General features: G+C 41.5%; 1 protein-coding gene across 1 annotated transcript in view; it reads left to right on the forward strand.

Annotated features, from left to right (window-relative positions):
* pkd1a (polycystic kidney disease 1a) overlaps positions 1–18,405 on the forward strand; it is a 182,441-nt gene that overhangs the window by 96,993 nt on the left and 67,043 nt on the right. Inside the window, 5 exon segments of the mRNA XM_036557614.1 lie at positions 2,707–2,838; positions 3,633–3,808; positions 9,994–10,127; positions 11,776–13,907; positions 13,909–15,426. Of these exon segments, the coding sequence (XP_036413507.1) occupies positions 2,707–2,838; positions 3,633–3,808; positions 9,994–10,127; positions 11,776–13,907; positions 13,909–15,426 (4,092 nt within the window).

Here is an 18,405-nt window from a genome sequence, read left to right on the forward strand (position 1 = left end):
AAACACAGCCTTAAGCAGAATTTGCTTGTGGCATTCCCTACATTTATACACAATGTGATGACATAAACAAAATAAATAAATAAATAAATAAAACAAAACAAAAAATAAGACAGACAAAGATTATTTTCCAGTGTAACAAATAATTACCATATTTTCAAGTGAGTTAAGTCTCGAGTTAAGTCTCAAATTTAGGTGTAGTCACATTATTAGCTGCAGGCATTGCATTGTACAAAAGTGAACCCCAATTAAATGCCTGTCAGCTTCCACATAACATCAAATAATGAGCCTTACATCATAAAAAACTTTGTCAGGGCAAAGCTGAAGCGCTACATGCAACAAACGCAGTGCTTAAAGTAAAAGGAAAAGCTTGAAACGGTTAGTCTTTAGTTTGTATAGCAGGTGTGCCAGCTAGCATAATAGTTAATCATTAAAGGATCTATACTACTTACTAAAACTTCAGCTAGATTAGCTACTAACAAGTAACCGATTTACACACATAAGGTTGGCGGTCCTACTTTAATCAGTCATATGTGCTGAGTTGCGAGTCAGTCAGCATGCAACTTGAGTGTGACTTGAGACTTGAGACTCCCCATCGCTAGTAATCAGTACAATTCATGTGCAGATGAGCAGTTGATACTGTGTCAGTATCAACCATGGAAGCGCTTCATACACCCATACAGCCCTGCGGCCTCGTGGATCAAATGTGATGATGTTGAGCGCTTCAGGGAACGTTACAGAACGCTGTAAGTCTGTGAGACTGGAGTCCAGGGTCCGGAGTGTGGAGATCTAGATGGAATGTTTGGACCAGTCCCAGTCAGGAGGTCTCACAACACTCTCGTTGGGAGTTCTATTTAGAGGCAAACTGTGCCGTGAAATTAAACCACCATGCCCGAGCCTGTTTCCCGAAGAAGACGTCTCTTTTGCTTTGAAATGTCTTTCGTTTGAAATGTACTCGCGTGTTTCTGTGAAGTATTCTGCCATGTTGTTTTTCTGTGATCACTCACGCACAACGTCTTAAGCGAATTTTGACCTTGTAAGTTTTCCCTTTACCTTAAACAAGAGATTAAGTGGAAAGTGAAAAATGCCATAATTGTGAATTGCATTTTAAAACCTGCATGTAAGTTTCAACACTTTTGACAAACTTTAAATATAAAATTACAGCTTTAAATGTACACCAGTCAGGCAACATTATGATCACCTCCTTGTTTCTGCGCTCATTGTCCATTTTATCAGCTCCACTTACTATATAGGAGCACTTTGTAGTTCTACAGTTACAGACTGTAGTCCATCTGTTTCTCTGCATACTTTGTTAGCCCCCTTTTACCCTGTTCTTCAGTGGTCAGGACCCCCATGGACCCTCACACCCTATTTGGGTGGTGGGTCATTCTCAGCACTGTAGTGACACTGACGTGGTGGTGGTTTGTTAGTGTGTGTTGTGCTGGTACGAGTGGATCAGACACAGCAGCACTGCTGAGTTTTTAAACACTGTGTCCACTCACTGTCCACTCTATTAGACACTCCTACCTTGTCAGTCCACCTTGTAGATGTAAGGTCAGAGACGATAGCTCATCTGCTGCTGCACAGTTTGTGTTGGTCATCCTCTAGTCCTTCATCAGTGGTCACAGGACGCCATATTTTTGGTTGGTGGACTATTCTCAGTCCAGCAGTGACAGTGAGGTGTTTAAAAACTCCAGCAGCACTGCTGTGTCTGATCCACTCAGACCAGCACAACACACACTAACACACCACCATCACATCAGTGTTACTGCAGTGCTGAGAATGATCCACCACCCAAATAGTACTTGCTCTGTGAGGGGCCATGGGGGTCCTGACCACTGAAGAACAGGGTAAAAGGGGGCTAACAAAGTATGCAGAGAAACAGATGGACTACAGTCTGTAACTGTAGAACTACAAAGTGCACCTATATAGTAAGTGGAGCTGATAAAATGGACAATGAGTGTAGAAACAAGGAGGTGGACATAATGTTATGCCTGATCAGCGTATCTCTTAAGCATTTGATGAATACTTAAGATGTTTTATGCAGGCAGCCGTTCTCCACTTGGAGACCTGATTGTGCCATCATTTTAACTCAGCCACTTTCATAGACAAAGAAACAGAATTCTAACATTTTTTCAATGCTAGTATTGACTTGGCACTAAAGTACAGATATTTTTGGTATTACTGATGTGTAGAATCGAACACTAAATAATGAATATTTTACTCTTTCTGATATGTACAGGGGTTTTATGTCTCATATCCTAATGCCGTACCATTATATAGAACAATGAGGCTGACTTTACATCAGAACTGTGACTCTGAGGTGGTTGACCAGATGATTACGGTTCTCCTTTATAAAGTTCATGTTCATTAATGTTCTCAGAGGTGTTTCTCAGTGTCGCACAGTTTCTTTTTCTGTGACATCCTGCTGACTGCCCTTCCACTCCTCATGTTCTTCGTCTGTAGTGCTGCTCATTACCTTTCTCCCTCTTGACATTCTTCTAGCGCTGATGTTCAGTGCCCTTTTTATCCTGGCTGCTTCTAATTATCTGTCCACTCGCTGCATGTATTTGATCAGACGCTAATCTTTTTCTCTTTACTCAGTTCAGACCTTATGTTTTTCTGCTTTGTTCTTCTCTTTCATTTATTGCTTAAAAAAACTATCAATATCTATCTTTCTTACAAAGTGTCTCTTTCTCTCTCTTTCAGAGCTACAAGGCATCTGTAGAAGGAGGAACTGACCCCTCTTTCCGGTGGACAGTGGACGATAAGCCGTACTTCACCTATTACAACACCGTGCTCAACATCATCTACCAGAATGCTGCTGTCTACAAACTCACAGTAAGCCTCATTCCGCCAGTGGAATGGACATCGACTCAGATACATTTAATGAACGTAATCTATTCTAATCGTAATATTTCCCCCGTAACTCTGTTATCAGATTAACTAGTGTACTGTTGTCTGTGTGTGTGTGATGTTGTGACTGTGTTGAGCTGCTAGTGAGCAATGAGTGGTGAAATAGGAGGGGTGAGAACCCCCTGCTGTGAAAACAGTTCACACTTCTTCACAAAGATGACCGTGTCGAGATAAAACGGACAGCACAGCTGCAGCTTTCTTGATATCAAACGTTCCTGTACAACTAACACAACTGATTGACGTGCTTGCTGGCCTACAAAGTGGAAAATCCTGTTTTTTTTAGCTTTTGTAAATCATACACATCACTATTGAGATTCATTTCATCCATGTTTCTGATTACATCACTGTGGACCAGTGGGCGGGGCAAAGTAATATTAACCAATCATCTCCCCCCTCCCACCACCCCCACCTGTCATGCAAAGAAAACTAGCTCAGAGAACCTCCGATACTCACACAGATCACAGCACAGGAACATGAGTTATCATCTCCCATTCACACTGACATTAAAGTGTTTGAGATTTTAAAGTGTTCCAGCTGTTTCCTTTTTTCATCATGTACCAAATAACAACTGCTAAGTTTAGCAAAAAAAAAAAAAAGGATGTTTCAAACAGAAGTTGTGATTGGTCTGTGTTTTGCGGTTTCTCTTGCTTCATGTGTATAAAGTCACAGAGCGAGCTTGTGCTATCAGCTGGACTGATGACCCTTATCTGGTTTCCTAGGTAACAGCCATGAACAACGTGAGCAGCCTGACGGAGGATTTCAACGTGACAGTGGACAGAATGAACCCGATGAGCGAGATAACCGTGAGCGGGGTCCCTGAAATTGTGACCCAGGGGCTTTCTCAGACCCTCTCCGCCTCACTAGAAGTGGACGTTTCGGTGGACGCCACTTTCCGGTTAGTTCTGTTACTAGTGTTGCAGTGTTTGAGTGCAAGGCCTCCTTACCTGACTGGCCTTTTTTATCATTATTGAAAAACATCATATTCAGATGTCATGTTCAAAATACAGTCGTCCTCCTACCCCAAGCATACTCGATCAACCAAGACAAGTTTGGTGTCTGAAGTTGTTTAGTTTTGCGCTGGGCCTACAAGGTTAATATAAAAGAGAGAAAAAAAAGAGAAAAGACAGTACCCCCACCACCCAATTAACAAACTCACAGCCTTTTCTTATTCGTCCTAATTTCACTACTGAAAATCGCTACCATTAGCTGCCTCTTCTAAATGTGTCGCTGGTTTGTGCTGTTGTGAGTGAACGGCTAGACTTGTTCTCTTTCTTCATCTCCCTCAATAAAATTAGATCAGTACCAGAGATCAGTGTACTGTCACAGTGAGTGCGTTTACATGCACTTAATAATCCGGTAACTATTTTGTCAGTAATCCAATTAACACGTTTACATGCACTTGAATAGTCAAATAATGGGGAAACTTCAGGTTTACATGAGTCAGACAGTAATCAGATTTCTGCTTTGCAACCGGCCAGTAAACTCACAGAAGAAGGCGTGACGTAAACGTAACGTAAAACCATATGACACGGCTTTTTTAAAAAAAAAAAACATCGAGTTATCTTACCTGAAAATATGAACATACATCATCTAGAAGATGAAGAATATTGAAATCCTTCATTTCGTCAAGCATGTATTTGGTTTCAGCGTCACTCCAAAAGTGTTTTGCTGCGTCTCGCGGCAACACTGCTCTCTTATTTTCGGTACAGCAGTCTGTTTTCACTCATGCACAGACTGAGAAATCCGAAAGAAATCAGAGTAAGAGTTTACAAGCTCTGAGAAATCTTATTATAATCTTCATCAGATTTCTAGACCTTATTCCGATCTAAGAAATTGGAGTATGCTGTTTACATGACTGTTTGAATAAACAGAGAACTGCAGAAATCAGATTATGATCTGAGTGCATGTAAACAGACTCAGTGTCATGGAATAGATGATATGAATTTATGGCATGTACTGAAATAGCAACAGCGCTGCCATCCATGTGGCAGGCTGGGGTTTGATGCTCCACCCGGGGAAGCACGAAAGAGTTTACCACTAAGATTCCTTGGGCAAGACTCTTAATGCCACATGTGTAATGACTGAACTGTAAAAGATGTTAGTTTTGGTCCTGTGATTACATGTAATCTCTGCAAATCTGTGAAAGAGAAGATTCAAAATGTTGTATGTTTTGTTGTTCTCTGACTGATGTGTTGTTGGGTGTTTTAAGAACATTCCTGAAGTTGTCTTGAGTTTCAGCCTGTTAGAGTCAATCCAGCCTGTCAGTGCCCGGTTTCAGAGAGAGCTTAGGAGAGACAGACAGAGCTGCGATTTGCATAAGAGCTGTCATGTTTGCCTCTGAAGTCGTGCTCAGAGTTAAAAATAAAAAAGTGAGCTGAGAGTTAGTTATTTGAAGTTAATATGTTAGTAAAAATAAAACAGTTCAGTTTATGTAGATGCAGGTGTTCAGCCCTGGTCCTGGAGATCTACCACCCTGCAGAGCTTCACTCCAACCCTAACGTTAGCCACCTGTTCCAGGTAATGAAGGCTTTCAGGGGCATCTGAACATTAGAGCCTGGGGCCGTATTACAGAAACTTCTTAGGTCTGAAATCTTATCTGTTTAGTCACCATGACAACTTTTAAGACTTAGTTAGGACTGAATGTAGGACAGTAGCTATTACAGAACAAAAGTTCTTAAGTTCATAATCTTATCCATTTACTCCAGATAAGAAAACAGTGTTACAGAAACATCCTAACTAGACTAAAGCTCCTTAACTTTAAGACAAACCCAGAGGGTCTTAACTTCTGTTTAACTGTCTGTTTATATTGTTTTATCCAGTGACAGGCAGCATAGTTCACTATAACTGGCATAATGACATTACATTACACTGCAAACGGTTTTAAAGCCCCAGAAACTGCAGACTCGATCTCCACCCTTCCCTCTTATTACCTTCATGTGTTAATGTTGATGAAAACTCATCAGATAAAATATTACAGAGATGGTGAATAATGAGGAGACAGAGCTGAACGCGTGTCTGTTTATTAGGAGGAGTAATGTTAGCACGCTCGGCTAAAGCGTTTGGGAAATGAAACTGAAACTGTGGAGCGGCGACTCTGATAAACAGCATGAAGCGCTGAAACAATATTCTTAACTCTCAGTTTATCGCGCTTTAGTTTTGTTTGACCTTTTTTGTACATCAGTAATGGTAGCTAATGTTAGGCTAACTAGCTTGATTACTTTGATTAAGTGTTTACATTGTGTGCGTATGGTCGGTTGCTAGGTAACAGACATGATGGTTGATTGTCGACTTCGATCGAGTGAGTTAAGATTTCTTAACTTGAGAGCAGATAAGATGCTGTGAGAGAAGATTCTTAAATTAAGATAAGATTTGCTTCTGTAATATGAATTTGTGAAAAATCTTATCTTGACCTGTCAGAGCTTAAGACAAAAAGGTAGGACGTGTCTGTAATACGAACCCAGGTGTGCTGGATCGGAACTGTTCAGAGGTGTACATCTCCAGGACCAGGTTGCCCTTAAGGTGTATTCACACTGAGATTGATTTGATTTTTGTGGAGGAAAAAAATAAATGGATGCAATTTTTAATGCAGTGGAACCTTCACAGCAAATCCAATGTGTTAACACTCTGAGAATGTGAGATGATGGAAGAGGAAAAGGAAATTTATTCTTCAAGTAGTACGTTTTGTTTTTTAACACTGTCAACTACAAACATACAGACCAAACATTCATTCAGTATGAACAGATTAGCATATGCGTAGATAAACCAACAACACCAGAAAGGGTACCGTCATTTCCTAGATTCTCAGCTATGGTCTGCCATGTGTTTTCTTTAAGCTCCTCATTTTTATAGTCAGCGTGTCGCTTGGTTAAGCTTTTGTACTCTGCCACAATTGAAATGCTGTCGTCATAATGCACAGAACTGCAAGCTTTGATTGCTCAGTCTGATTTTAACAAATGTGTACAATGCAGGAAAAAGATAGCATCACTGACGTTATTAACTGCCCATCCCAAGCCTTGTTTTCTTTAATTTCCAGTGTCTTTATTGCAGCTTCTGTTCTTTTCAGGACGCTTGCTTTCAGGATTTCAAAGAAATCTGCAGAGATATTTTTCCACACCTCTAAAGTTCAGTCGTAAAAGTTGGTTTGCGCTTATCCTTCTGGGTCGCGGGGGCAGCTGGAGCCCATCCCAGTAGTCATTGGGTGGAAGGCAATAACAAATTTCAAAAATACAAAATGCAAATTTTGACTCAGCAGTATCTAAAACCTTTCTACATCTCAGATGTGTGGATTTGGTGTTCTGTTGGAAACAGTTTTGGTGGTCTACCAGGTCTTGCACAGTTGTTAGGAGTTTCATGTTCCCATGTTATTCATTATTTACCCACCAACAGGTCTTGGCCAGTTAAAGGGTTAAGATGCCTGTGTTTATTTTCAAACCTTGACATTTTTTGTCTGTAGAAGTTATGCTTGGTGTGAATAGGGCTTAATTAAATGAGGTCAAGTGGTCTTTATTGTCATTCCTCAGTATAACTTGTATACATTGGAACAAATATAAAAGGGTCCATGATTTATATTTGCACTGGAGAGTTTGTTGGACATATTCTAGATTGTTATTTAGATACAGTAATGTATACCAGATTTTTCCGTGTTGCGTCTTTCTTTAATCAAAGGGTAATTTAGCCAGCGCATGCAGTATCTGATGTCTTTCATCACCAAATTAAAGGCTGTTATTTGAATATTCTATGTAATACATGGCGACGTTTCCTGGAACTGAACTTGGAGGGTTTGAAGGGACTTTCCAGACTTATGTTTTAACAGTACATGTACAGAGTCACCTATGAGAGCGTATGGTCTGTATATAGCACAAAAATAACACATACTCACTCATACTGGCACACACTCGACACACTCGACACACACCTTTACTGTCTCGCATTCTCTCACCTCTCACACACACACACACACACACACACACACCCTCCGCGTGCCCTGTAATGGCACTCTACTGTGCGCACGACTGCTCTCGATTTACAGCCTGTGGTTAGTGAAGATTGCTGACAAGAATTTTCCCCCGCGCCGCTCCTGCCACCGGGCTTAGCACAGCTTCCAAACTTTCCATTTTCTCCTCCGGATCTCTTTCTCTCTCCCTCTCTGGCCGCTTCCAGACACATCTGCTGCTGCAAGCGCTTTCATGCTTTCATCTTAACAGTTTTTGAGGAGATTCTGATGAGCCCTGCATCTCGCTTCTCTCTCATCTTCCATCAGCATCCACTCCACACTACACTAAATGTATAGAGCTGCAACACTCAAGTCCAGACTTCAGACCTTTTTCTGTCGTCTCGGACCCGTCCCGGTCTCGACGCTGGTCTCGTTAAACCAGAGGTCCGTGCAAAGGTTTGGCCGCCCCCAAATCGACGTTATGTTGTTCTTTTGATAAAAAATAAGTTAACATCTTCTACAGAGAACACACTTCCATGCATTTGAATGCACGATTGCTGTTTATATTTGCTGAATTTAACATATTAATAAAGAAAATAAAACATAAAAGGAGGCCTGTGCAAAAGTTATGATACGTTTAATAATTTTCCCAAAATTTTAAACCCAGCAAATGTAATAGAAATTGTGCATTGAATTATAGAGTGATAGCAAACAACAACAAATCATGTGATGTCAAAACTTTTCCATTGTATACAGCTTCCAGTGTCAGAGAGAGAGATATAAAGACATAGCTGGCCTGACTGGGGTCATATATCAGTAATAGGTTCAGTTCTCACAATGTTTCGACATCAGAGCCAGAGAGATGATCAGAAAGAACTTTCCTCCTCTCCAGGTACAGATAACTTCAGAAGTGAAATACCACCTTGCTTCTGAATCCCGCAGCACCAGAAGAGACTCCCCGTTGTAGTGTTTTCCTTTTTTCTCTTTTTTTTCTGACTTCTATCTCCTCTTTCCAGACCTCTTGTTGGCTGTTATGGGAGGCAAAAGAAATTAAAATTAATACAATAAAATGTAAATGCAGACCTCTTTTTGCCATTTTTTTTCCAAACATCTGCACAGATATCGTGGCAAAATTGAAAATTAAATGAAATACCTACATTTGCAATTTAATTTTTCACAGGCCGTTTGGTCTGACGGTGTTTGGTCTGATGTTCAGTTTCACCAGATCTGAGTCATGACGATGGTTTACCTGAGACTCGAAGTCGTTTAGCCTGAGGATTGATGCTGTTCTGACTCTGAGGTCTGAGGATGTCCTAAAATGTACCCCGTAGCCCCGCCTAGTGATACTTAACATATATTTGCATGTTGGTCAGTTTGAAAACGAAAAAGCAAAGTGTGAAATGAAAAGTAAATCTCCAGCAGGTGGCGCTGATGTTCGTTTGCATTTGCCTTTTCATTCTGACTCTTAAAGCGCGTCGACGCCGAAAACTGAATCACAAACTGTCACTTTGCTGTTGATTTATCAGTTTTGCATTTTCATTTTAATTTAGTCAGATATGCAGCCGATTGCTATGAAAAAGAAATACGAACGTAAACACAGTATTTTGATTTTAGTTTTGACACGTATTCTGCATTTCATGAAGAAAAGCCAAAGTGAAGCTTGGGTTTTCTTTTCTCTCTTAGCTTTTCCATTTTAAATTTGACCATGAAAAACCAGTATAATGGCTAAAATTAAATGACAAATAGCTGTTTTAAATTTATTTTAATTTTTGTCACAAATGACTTTTTTTCACGCTTATGTGAAAAATGAACTGAAATACCTACATTTTCAATTTCATTTTTCACATAAGCACGAGTCATTTGTGACAAAAATAAATATCCTTTGGCAGGATATTTGTGCAGATGTTTGGAAGTGGCAAAAAGAGGTTTGCATTTACATTTTATTGTTTTAATTTTAATTTCTTTTTTGGCCAGATTTGCCTCCCATAGGCTGTACCCTTGCTTTGTATTTGACTTCTCCATTCTGAGCCTTACTTTTATTGTCCAATCAAACATAAATAATCTGGGAAATGAAGCATGCTGTGTGTATTTGTGTATTGTGTTTATGTGTGTGTGGATTTTGTTAGCAGTGATTCTCTGTGTCTCAGGTGGTCGTTTGGAGATGGAGGTGACTTGACGTTTCACTTTAAACCACCCTATGATGTCCCTCACCAGAGCCATGACCTCTCTAAAAAACAGGTTTCCCTGCGCAGCGATGTCAAGTACACGTACACTCAGCCAGGTAAATAACTCTAACCCTAATAAACATAATAAACCAGAATAGACTGGCTCAGCCAAGCATGTTTCTGCTCGAATTAGATTTTGAGTACTGGATTTTTTATGGTTACAGCATGTTGACTGGCTTGCAGCTAGACTCGGACTGGCTTTAAACTGACTTGCAACTCAACTCAAACTTGAGACTTAATACTAATGAAAATCTAAGCCTGAAAAAAAAAGGGAAACAACACGGATTAAAGTAGGGCTGCCAGCCTTAATGAGGTAACGCAATAAAGCTTTTCGTTTCCTGTGTGATTTCACCCTGTCAGATCTCCTACAGCAACATCCAAAGACAAAGAAAAGCCTGTGGTGTTTTAAAGGAAAGAGGCAAAAGATGATTTAGATATAAGGAAATAGATAATTTAGCTGGAATACTCAGCCAGTCTGAATGTTTTCCTGTAATAAAAGACTCGTTATTTGAAGCTATGTTGAACCTGACAGGTTTTTAGTGTGGTTTACTTTAGTACAGTGTAATGCCTGCGGCCAATAACAAGGCTAAACAAAAACTCTCTACTAAAGACTCATGACTCAACTTTACTCAGACTTGTATTACAGAGACTTGAGACTTGATTCAGACTTGCACCCCAGAGTTTAGAGACTCGAGACTCGACTTGGACCTGCACCCTAGAGATTAGAGACTCAACTCAGTCACACTCCAGAGACTCAAGACTTGACTCAGACTCGAACCCAAGAGACTCGACTTGGACCTGCACCCTAGAGATTGGAGATCCGACTGAAACTCACACTCCGGAGACTCGAGACTCAACTCAGGCTTGCACCCCAGAGACTTGACTCAGGCTTGCATCCCAGAGACTCGAGACTCAACTCAGACTCGAACCCAAGAGACTTGACTTGGACCTGCACCCTAGAGATTGGAGATCCAACTGAAACTCACACTCCGGAGACTCGAGACTCGACTCAGGCTTGCACCACAGAGACTCGAGATTTAGACTCACACCTCAGAGACCTGAGACTCAACTAAGACTTGCACCTCAGAGACTTGAGGCTCGATTCAGACTTGCACCCCAGATATTAGAGACTTGACACAGACTAGTACCCCAAAGACTCAAGACTCGATTTGGACCTGCACCCTAGAGATTCAAGATTCGACTCAAACTCACACTCCAGAGACTCGACACTTGACTCACACTCACACCCCAGAGACTCGACTCAAGCTTGCACCCCAGAAACTCAATTCTCAGACTCACATCCCAGAGACTTGAGACTTGACTCAGGCTCACGCTCCAGAGACTCGAGACTCAACTCAGACTCACACCTCAGGGACTTGAGGCTTGACTCAGGCTTGCGCCACAGAGATTCAAGACTTGACACAGACTCGCACCCCAGAGACTCTTGACTCAACTCAGACTTGTGCCCCAGGGATTTAAGAGTTGTCTCAGGCTTGCTCCCCAGAGACTTGATTCAGACTTGCATCCCAGAGATTCGACTCAGACTTGCACTCCAGAGACTCAACGTTCGACTCGGCCTTGCACACTCAAGACTTGACCCTGACTTGGACCTCAGAGTCTCGCATGAACATCTCCGGTTACAAATATACTGATAACTTGCCTCCCTATAAGAGTATTGATCATGTGTTTTTTTCTTTATTGCAGGAGAGTATACTCTAATGGTCTCCGTCTCCAATCGCTATGAGAACAGAACCTGCAAAGTTCACGTATATGTATACAGCATTTTAACAGTGGTGGAGATCAAGTCTGATCCAGAGCTTCTGCATGCTGGAAAGCCTGCTGACTTTGAGGCTCATCCTTTGCCATCCCCGTATGGAATCATCTACACTTGGGATTTCGGCGACAACTCCAGCATACAGGCAGGACGTGAGCGCAGGGTCTATCACTCTTACAAGTGCGGCGGCATCTACACAGTCTGTGTGAATGTGAACAACACTGTTAGTAGTTTGGACAGCTGTAAAGACATGATGGTGTATCAGGACATTGAGGGTTTGGAGGTGACATCATCATCTCCTACAGAGCTCAACACCCCTACAGTTGTTACAGCTACTCTGCAAACAGGCAACAATGTCAGCTGGAGTTTTGCAATGGGTGATGGTACTGTGCAAACGGGAGTGGAACCACGTGTGGAACACACATACATAAAAGATGGAAACTACACTGTCAACATCTCCGTAACTAATGCCATCAGCTCAAAATGGGTGACCATACATGTTCAAGTGTTCGTACTGCAAGTGTTATGGTTGGAACCTGCTGGGTGCGTTCAGGAAAAAACAGACGTCACCTTCCATGCTTATGTGTCAGGGAATGCCTCCGCTCATCAGTATGTTTGGAGTTTCGGAGACGGAACTGCTAATGAAACTCACTATGGAACCCCCAGCATCACTCATTCTTACTATGGTAGCGGGAATTATCACCTTTCTCTGCTCATGTCAAGCAGTGCAAACAAGGCTAATTTCTTCAACTGGATTTGCGTCCAACCTGCAGTCGCCAACGTGACTCTTGAAACTTTCAGCACACACATCAGACTTGGAGAGGAAAGCAAATTTACAGTAACAGCCATTCCCAATTTTGACTACGTGTACCTGTGGGACATTGGGATAAGCGAATCCACAGGTTCCATTCAAGGCAGTGACAAAATGGCTTTCACTTACAAGAGCCCAGGCCTGTACCTGGTAACTGTAACTGTCCTTAACAACATTTCTTACAGCAACTCCACAGTGCAGGTTGAAGTGCAGCAACCAGTGGGATGTCTGCTGATACAGCATAATGGATCGATGGGAAACAGTCTTGCCTTGAGGCAGCACTACACCTTCCTGTCATCCTCAGACTCTGCTAATGTTGTCTACCTTTGGGACTTTGGGGATGGGACTGTCCTTCCAGGCCACAATGTAACACACTCTTATAATTCCTCAGGTGTCTTCAACATTTGCGTCACGGGCAAGAATGAAGTGAGTGAAAATAAAAGTGAAATCACAGTCACCGTTTTAGCACCCATTCAGGGACTTTCTGTCAATTCCAGCCGTGTCAATGTTCCTCTGAATGCCTCAGTTCATTTTGAGGCCCATCTTGACCAAGGAGATGATGTTCAGTACTCGTGGATCCTTTGTGACCGTTGTACTTCCATTCCAGGCACACAAACTATGTTCTACACTTTCCGGTCAGTTGGGACATTCAATGTCATTGTAACTGCCAAAAATGATATTAGCACCACACAGGCTAGTATCTTCATATTTGTACAACGGGAGCTTGAAGGCTTACAGATAATGTCTGATGAACTTGGAGAAGGATGCTGTTTTGCCACCAGTCGCATCCTTCATTTGCATGCTTTGCTAAAAGAGGGCACTAATATGTCCTTCAGCTGGAGTGTTTTGAGGGAACATGAGAATTCTGCTGCCCTCAATCTTACAGGCAAGACCATAGAGCTCAATTACTCCACTCCTGGACCCTGCGAAGTCCTCCTGAAGGCCACCAACTTGCTTGGCCAGATAGCTGTTAACCGCACCATTGAGTTTCTTGATCCTGTTGGAAAACTGGTTCTTAAGGCTGTCCCCAACCCCACGGCTGTCAGCACCAAAACAGACATGACAGTGTTTGCAAATATTGGCAGTGATCTGCAGTATAGATGGTCGGTTGATGGTCATTTTTTGCCATTTAGTGTCCCGTCCATTGTACATGTCTTTGAAAGTCCAGGGCTAAAGTTGGTGAAAGTGGGGGTTTCAAACAGAGTTAACGTGGAGACTGCTTCAGTGTTGATCAGTGTGCAAGAGCCAGTTTTCAGGGGTAACTTTCACAACAACCAATGTAACCGAGCATAACTTCGTAGCCTCTGGTGTCAATGTATCACTACGTGGAAATATCCAGACTGGAACCAATGTCTCATGGATGTGGCTTTTACCAAATGGTGCAAAATCAAGCCAACAGGCAACATCCTACATATTTCCAACCGCTGGAACCTTCACGGTTACTTTGAATGTATCAAATGACATCAGTAGCAAGACGCTATCGCATGACTACTTTGTGCAAGACCGAATTCAGGGGCTTGAATTCAAGGCCAGCAAGCAGAACGTCGCAGTTGGCGAAAATGTGGAATTCACCATCTCTGTTTCATCTGGTACCTCTGTGAGCTACACCTTGAGCATCAGCGGTGATGCAACAGTCCACCCTAACACGACCTACGTGCACCAGTTCAACAGGGTGGACAATTACTATGTCAATTTGACTGCCTGGAATCAGATAAGCTCAGAACGGAGAAATCTGCATATCTGTGTGTTGGAGCCTATTACAAAGCTCACCATCTTGGACTGCTGTGAACAAGCCATACCTGTGGGAGTGCCCAAGACCTTTGAAGTTCACATAGTGACAGGCAAACCTGTGGCATACTTGTGGACTTTTGACATTCATCACAGAATCAAGATATTTAATGTTAATGATGGTAAAGTGACCTATACACCTGAGGAACCAGGTCATCTGACCATCTATCTGTCTGCCTTTAATGCTCTGACAACTCTAAATAAAACCGAGGTTGTGCTCGTTCAAAATATTCTAAAATCTGCTACTTTAGAAGCTCAACCTCGGGACACTTTCATTAACAAGACAGTGGTCTTCCATGCAGGAGTTTCCCCACAGTCCACCTCTCTCAGTTACCAGTGGGACTTTGGTAATGGAACTTATGTTTTGCTTTCTAGTACTCCATCTGCCAGTCATACCTATTCTGTGCCTGGCCACTATATGGCCCAGGTAAACATCAGCAATCAGGTTAGCTGGGTTGTCGCTCGCTTTAGGGTAAACGTGCTAAACTGCAGTGAACCAGAAGTCCAGGTGGTTCAAGCTCCAAGATTAGCTATCTGGCGTTCCAAACCAGCTTTGGTGGAAGCGAAGGTGGACTTGAAAGGCTGCGCTCACTATGGCGCTGAATATCTCTGGGAGATCTTTCCAATCCCACACTGCCAGCATATTGAAAAGCATTCATCTCCAGCCTCTAAAGTCCGTCTTCCAGCAGAAGTTGATGTCCGAAGGCTCCAGCTGTCACTACCCAAGATGTCACTTGCCGCCAGGAACTACACCCTGATCTTCTCCCTGTCCTACCAAGGCATTCCTCTGAGGAAGGCTGCCTGTCTTCAGCTGTCAGTGATGTCTGCCAAACTGGTGCCCATAATTGAAGGAGGCACATACCGTGTCTGGTCCAAAACCCAGGACCTACAGCTGAGTGCGGAGCAGTCATATGACCCCAACCTTGACCTTGAGAGTCAGACTCTACTCAACTACCACTGGGAGTGTGTGAACACCTCTAAGGTAAGAGCTACCGGCCTTTTGTTGTACTAATTTGAGTGAGATGAAGTGGTTGAACTGAGCTGATTTGAATTTTGAAAGAATTTTGGTTTGGTTTGCATTTTGGATCAAATTTTGAATTAGCTTAGGTTTTGAATTATCTTGAATTATTCGGTTGAATTTTTAATTAAATTTAATGGGAACTTTGCTCGGTTTTTGCAGAATATCCAAAGATGTAGCTATAAAAATGGCTATGAAGGTGTCTAACCTACTTGTAAAGTTATTGTTGTGGATTGTAAACACTGAAGTACAGTGAACATTCTCTTTAGTGCTGATTAAAGTTCTCTGTTAAAAACTGACTGTTAGCTATTCAAATTACCTATAAACAAGCCTGGGTATTGTTCGGAATGCTTCAAAACCATTTCTAATACCTTGACTTCAATACTGATTCTGAACAATACTTTTTTCACTACCGTCTTTTAAATTACAGACTGGAAGTGGGTGTGGCTTAAAGCAAAAATGAGAGTTTTGGAACTGAGTATATTTACTGACTGCAACCGATTGCAGAGCTCTGCACAGAATTGAAAAAGACTAAATAGTGTATAAATCTAAGGCTTACAATGTCTTAAGGCTTATTATTCAGCAACCACAAGGACTACAGTGCAAACTGACCGAGTTATACATAAGTCATAGAATTCTGGCCATTTAAAGAGTTCAAAACATGCCCATGGAGTGTAGTTTATGTGCTGTTCGGGTAGGATTGTTTCTCAGTCATTTTAGTCCCATCTAAATCTATCATGTCAGTAATACTTCAAGTTTCTGGTGGCCTGCTATACCTTCTGTAAAATGACCCATAGAAATAACCCCAGATTACATTAATCCTGTGCTGTAAAACAAAACTTGGACAAAAAGCCAGATTGTATTAATTCAATGCTAGAAAACAAACCAGAGAAATAACCCCAGGTTACATAAATCCCATGCTATAAAATAAACTATGTGTATTGTTATTTTGGTAAATATTCTACAATATCTTGTGGAAAAGGAGTTCACACAGTTGTTCTTAAATATGGAGACACTCAAGGAAGCATTTATTTGTATTCTTTAATGGCCCAGATCAGGCTGCCTCACAAACAATAAACCATGTAAAATGACAGAAAATAAAAAAATAGCCTTGATTTTTTTGGTGACTCCCTTGCTGCTGACAATGCTAATGATAAATTGCATTCACTTAAGACAGGTAGGTAGTTAATTAGAGCAAATAAAATTACAATTAAGTAATTATACAACCAATCCTTTCTGTGTAGTGCTTAAGACCGCCAATCAGAAGTCTAGATTTTGGAGCAAGCATGGTTATTGGGTCACTGTTGCTGAGAAGTCTGACTACTTAAGTATTGAAATTTGGTACTAAATAACCTAAATAATAAATAATTATTAAATAATTAATAAATAATTTTCCAATTTTCAGTGGTACTGAAGAAATTTGGTTGGTACCATGAATTTTGATACCCACCAGTATCAGCACATCCCTCCAAAGGCAGTCCTGCCAAGCTGTATTAAGCTGCTGTTTTAACAGCCACTGGGGGCCGAGCTTTTGTGTCTTAATGTATATTTGATAAGGCCCTGATAAGGACTAATAGACTGGATGGTTGGAGGTACTGTTTTGCATAGAGCCATCCAGCACTGAGACAGTCCAGGTGTGCTTTCATAGTGGGCACTTTCTCTCTTTCTAAACTCTCTTTTTCTCTCGTTGATTTGAAATGATGTCTAAACAGAAGATGCACGGTTGGAGAACACCTTCTTAAAAGCTCAAAAGTAGGACCGCTCATTTGCTTTTATTGCCCTCTGCATACTTGGGGAAAAGTGGAAAAGAAAGAAGCGTTTACGAGGCACGGCTCACGACGTTAGCGAGCTTCACCCGCCGTTTAATGCATTCTCTGTTTAAGGCGTAAGTGAGAGGAAAAAGAGTGCAGATACTCAACCAGTCAAACGACTGGAAAACATAATTAAAGCTGAAGTATTTTCTTCCCCCCTTTTTCCTCCCCCTCAATGTGGTCTTAGAGGGCTTTTGTGCTCCATCTTGGCTTCGCCTGCTCCCATTTTTTTCCTTTTCCTCTCCTAAGGCAGATTCCTATGCCGTGCGCTCTCCTTCCCTGGCACAGCTCCGGGTGGTGGGATTTAGTGTATTTCGGATGTTCCAGTTTAAAGACTAAACATTCTGGGGAATGCCAGGCGAAAGGAGAGAGAGGCTGACTCTCTAAGTGGATTAGAATAAACTCCCACAAAACTCCCACCAAAACCAAAAATGGGGGTTCATTCGTAAAATGTCTTCAGCTGATTGACGTACTGTCAACACTGTGAGAAATGTTAGTGTAAAATGACATTATTTTTACTGTATTATATGATTACAGTACTTTACCGTATATGTAAATGCAGTTGATTGCTGTATTTTGACCACCACATTACAGCAGTTACTGTACTTATACCAGACGATAAAGGGGAATTCCACCAAATTCTTCCAAATTTCTGCATAATTTAATCACTGAGATGTAAATAAGGTCACGCGGAGTACTTTGATGTGAAGTGAATCACTATAAAGAAACCTAGTGACTCCATCGCCTTCACTGTGAACAATTCTAACTCAAAAATGATATGATGTTTCACGTCAAACCACTCTGAATGAGTTTGATTACATCCTGATTGTTTAAATAAGGCCGAAGACCTCGTTAGTACTACAAAGATGGCAGTAACCAAGTAACCAGACAGCTATTAATTATTACAGTGGTTTTCAACCAGTGGGCCAGGGTGGTACTGCTTTTTTCAATGTAGACATTTAACCAGTACGAATATTGTTGTGATAAATATTTGCAAAAGTAAATGCAGCGGTAAGTAGCATGTGCTGAGCTTCACATGCACGGGAAACTGCACAAGAGCAACTGCTGTTGTACAAAATACACTATCATGGATTTAAAAGAAACTATGTAAACCCATTCAGACAATCGCTTG

This window comes from Colossoma macropomum, unplaced genomic scaffold, assembly GCF_904425465.1.
Source record: "Colossoma macropomum unplaced genomic scaffold, Colossoma_macropomum, whole genome shotgun sequence".
Taxonomy (NCBI): domain Eukaryota; kingdom Metazoa; phylum Chordata; class Actinopteri; order Characiformes; family Serrasalmidae; genus Colossoma; species Colossoma macropomum.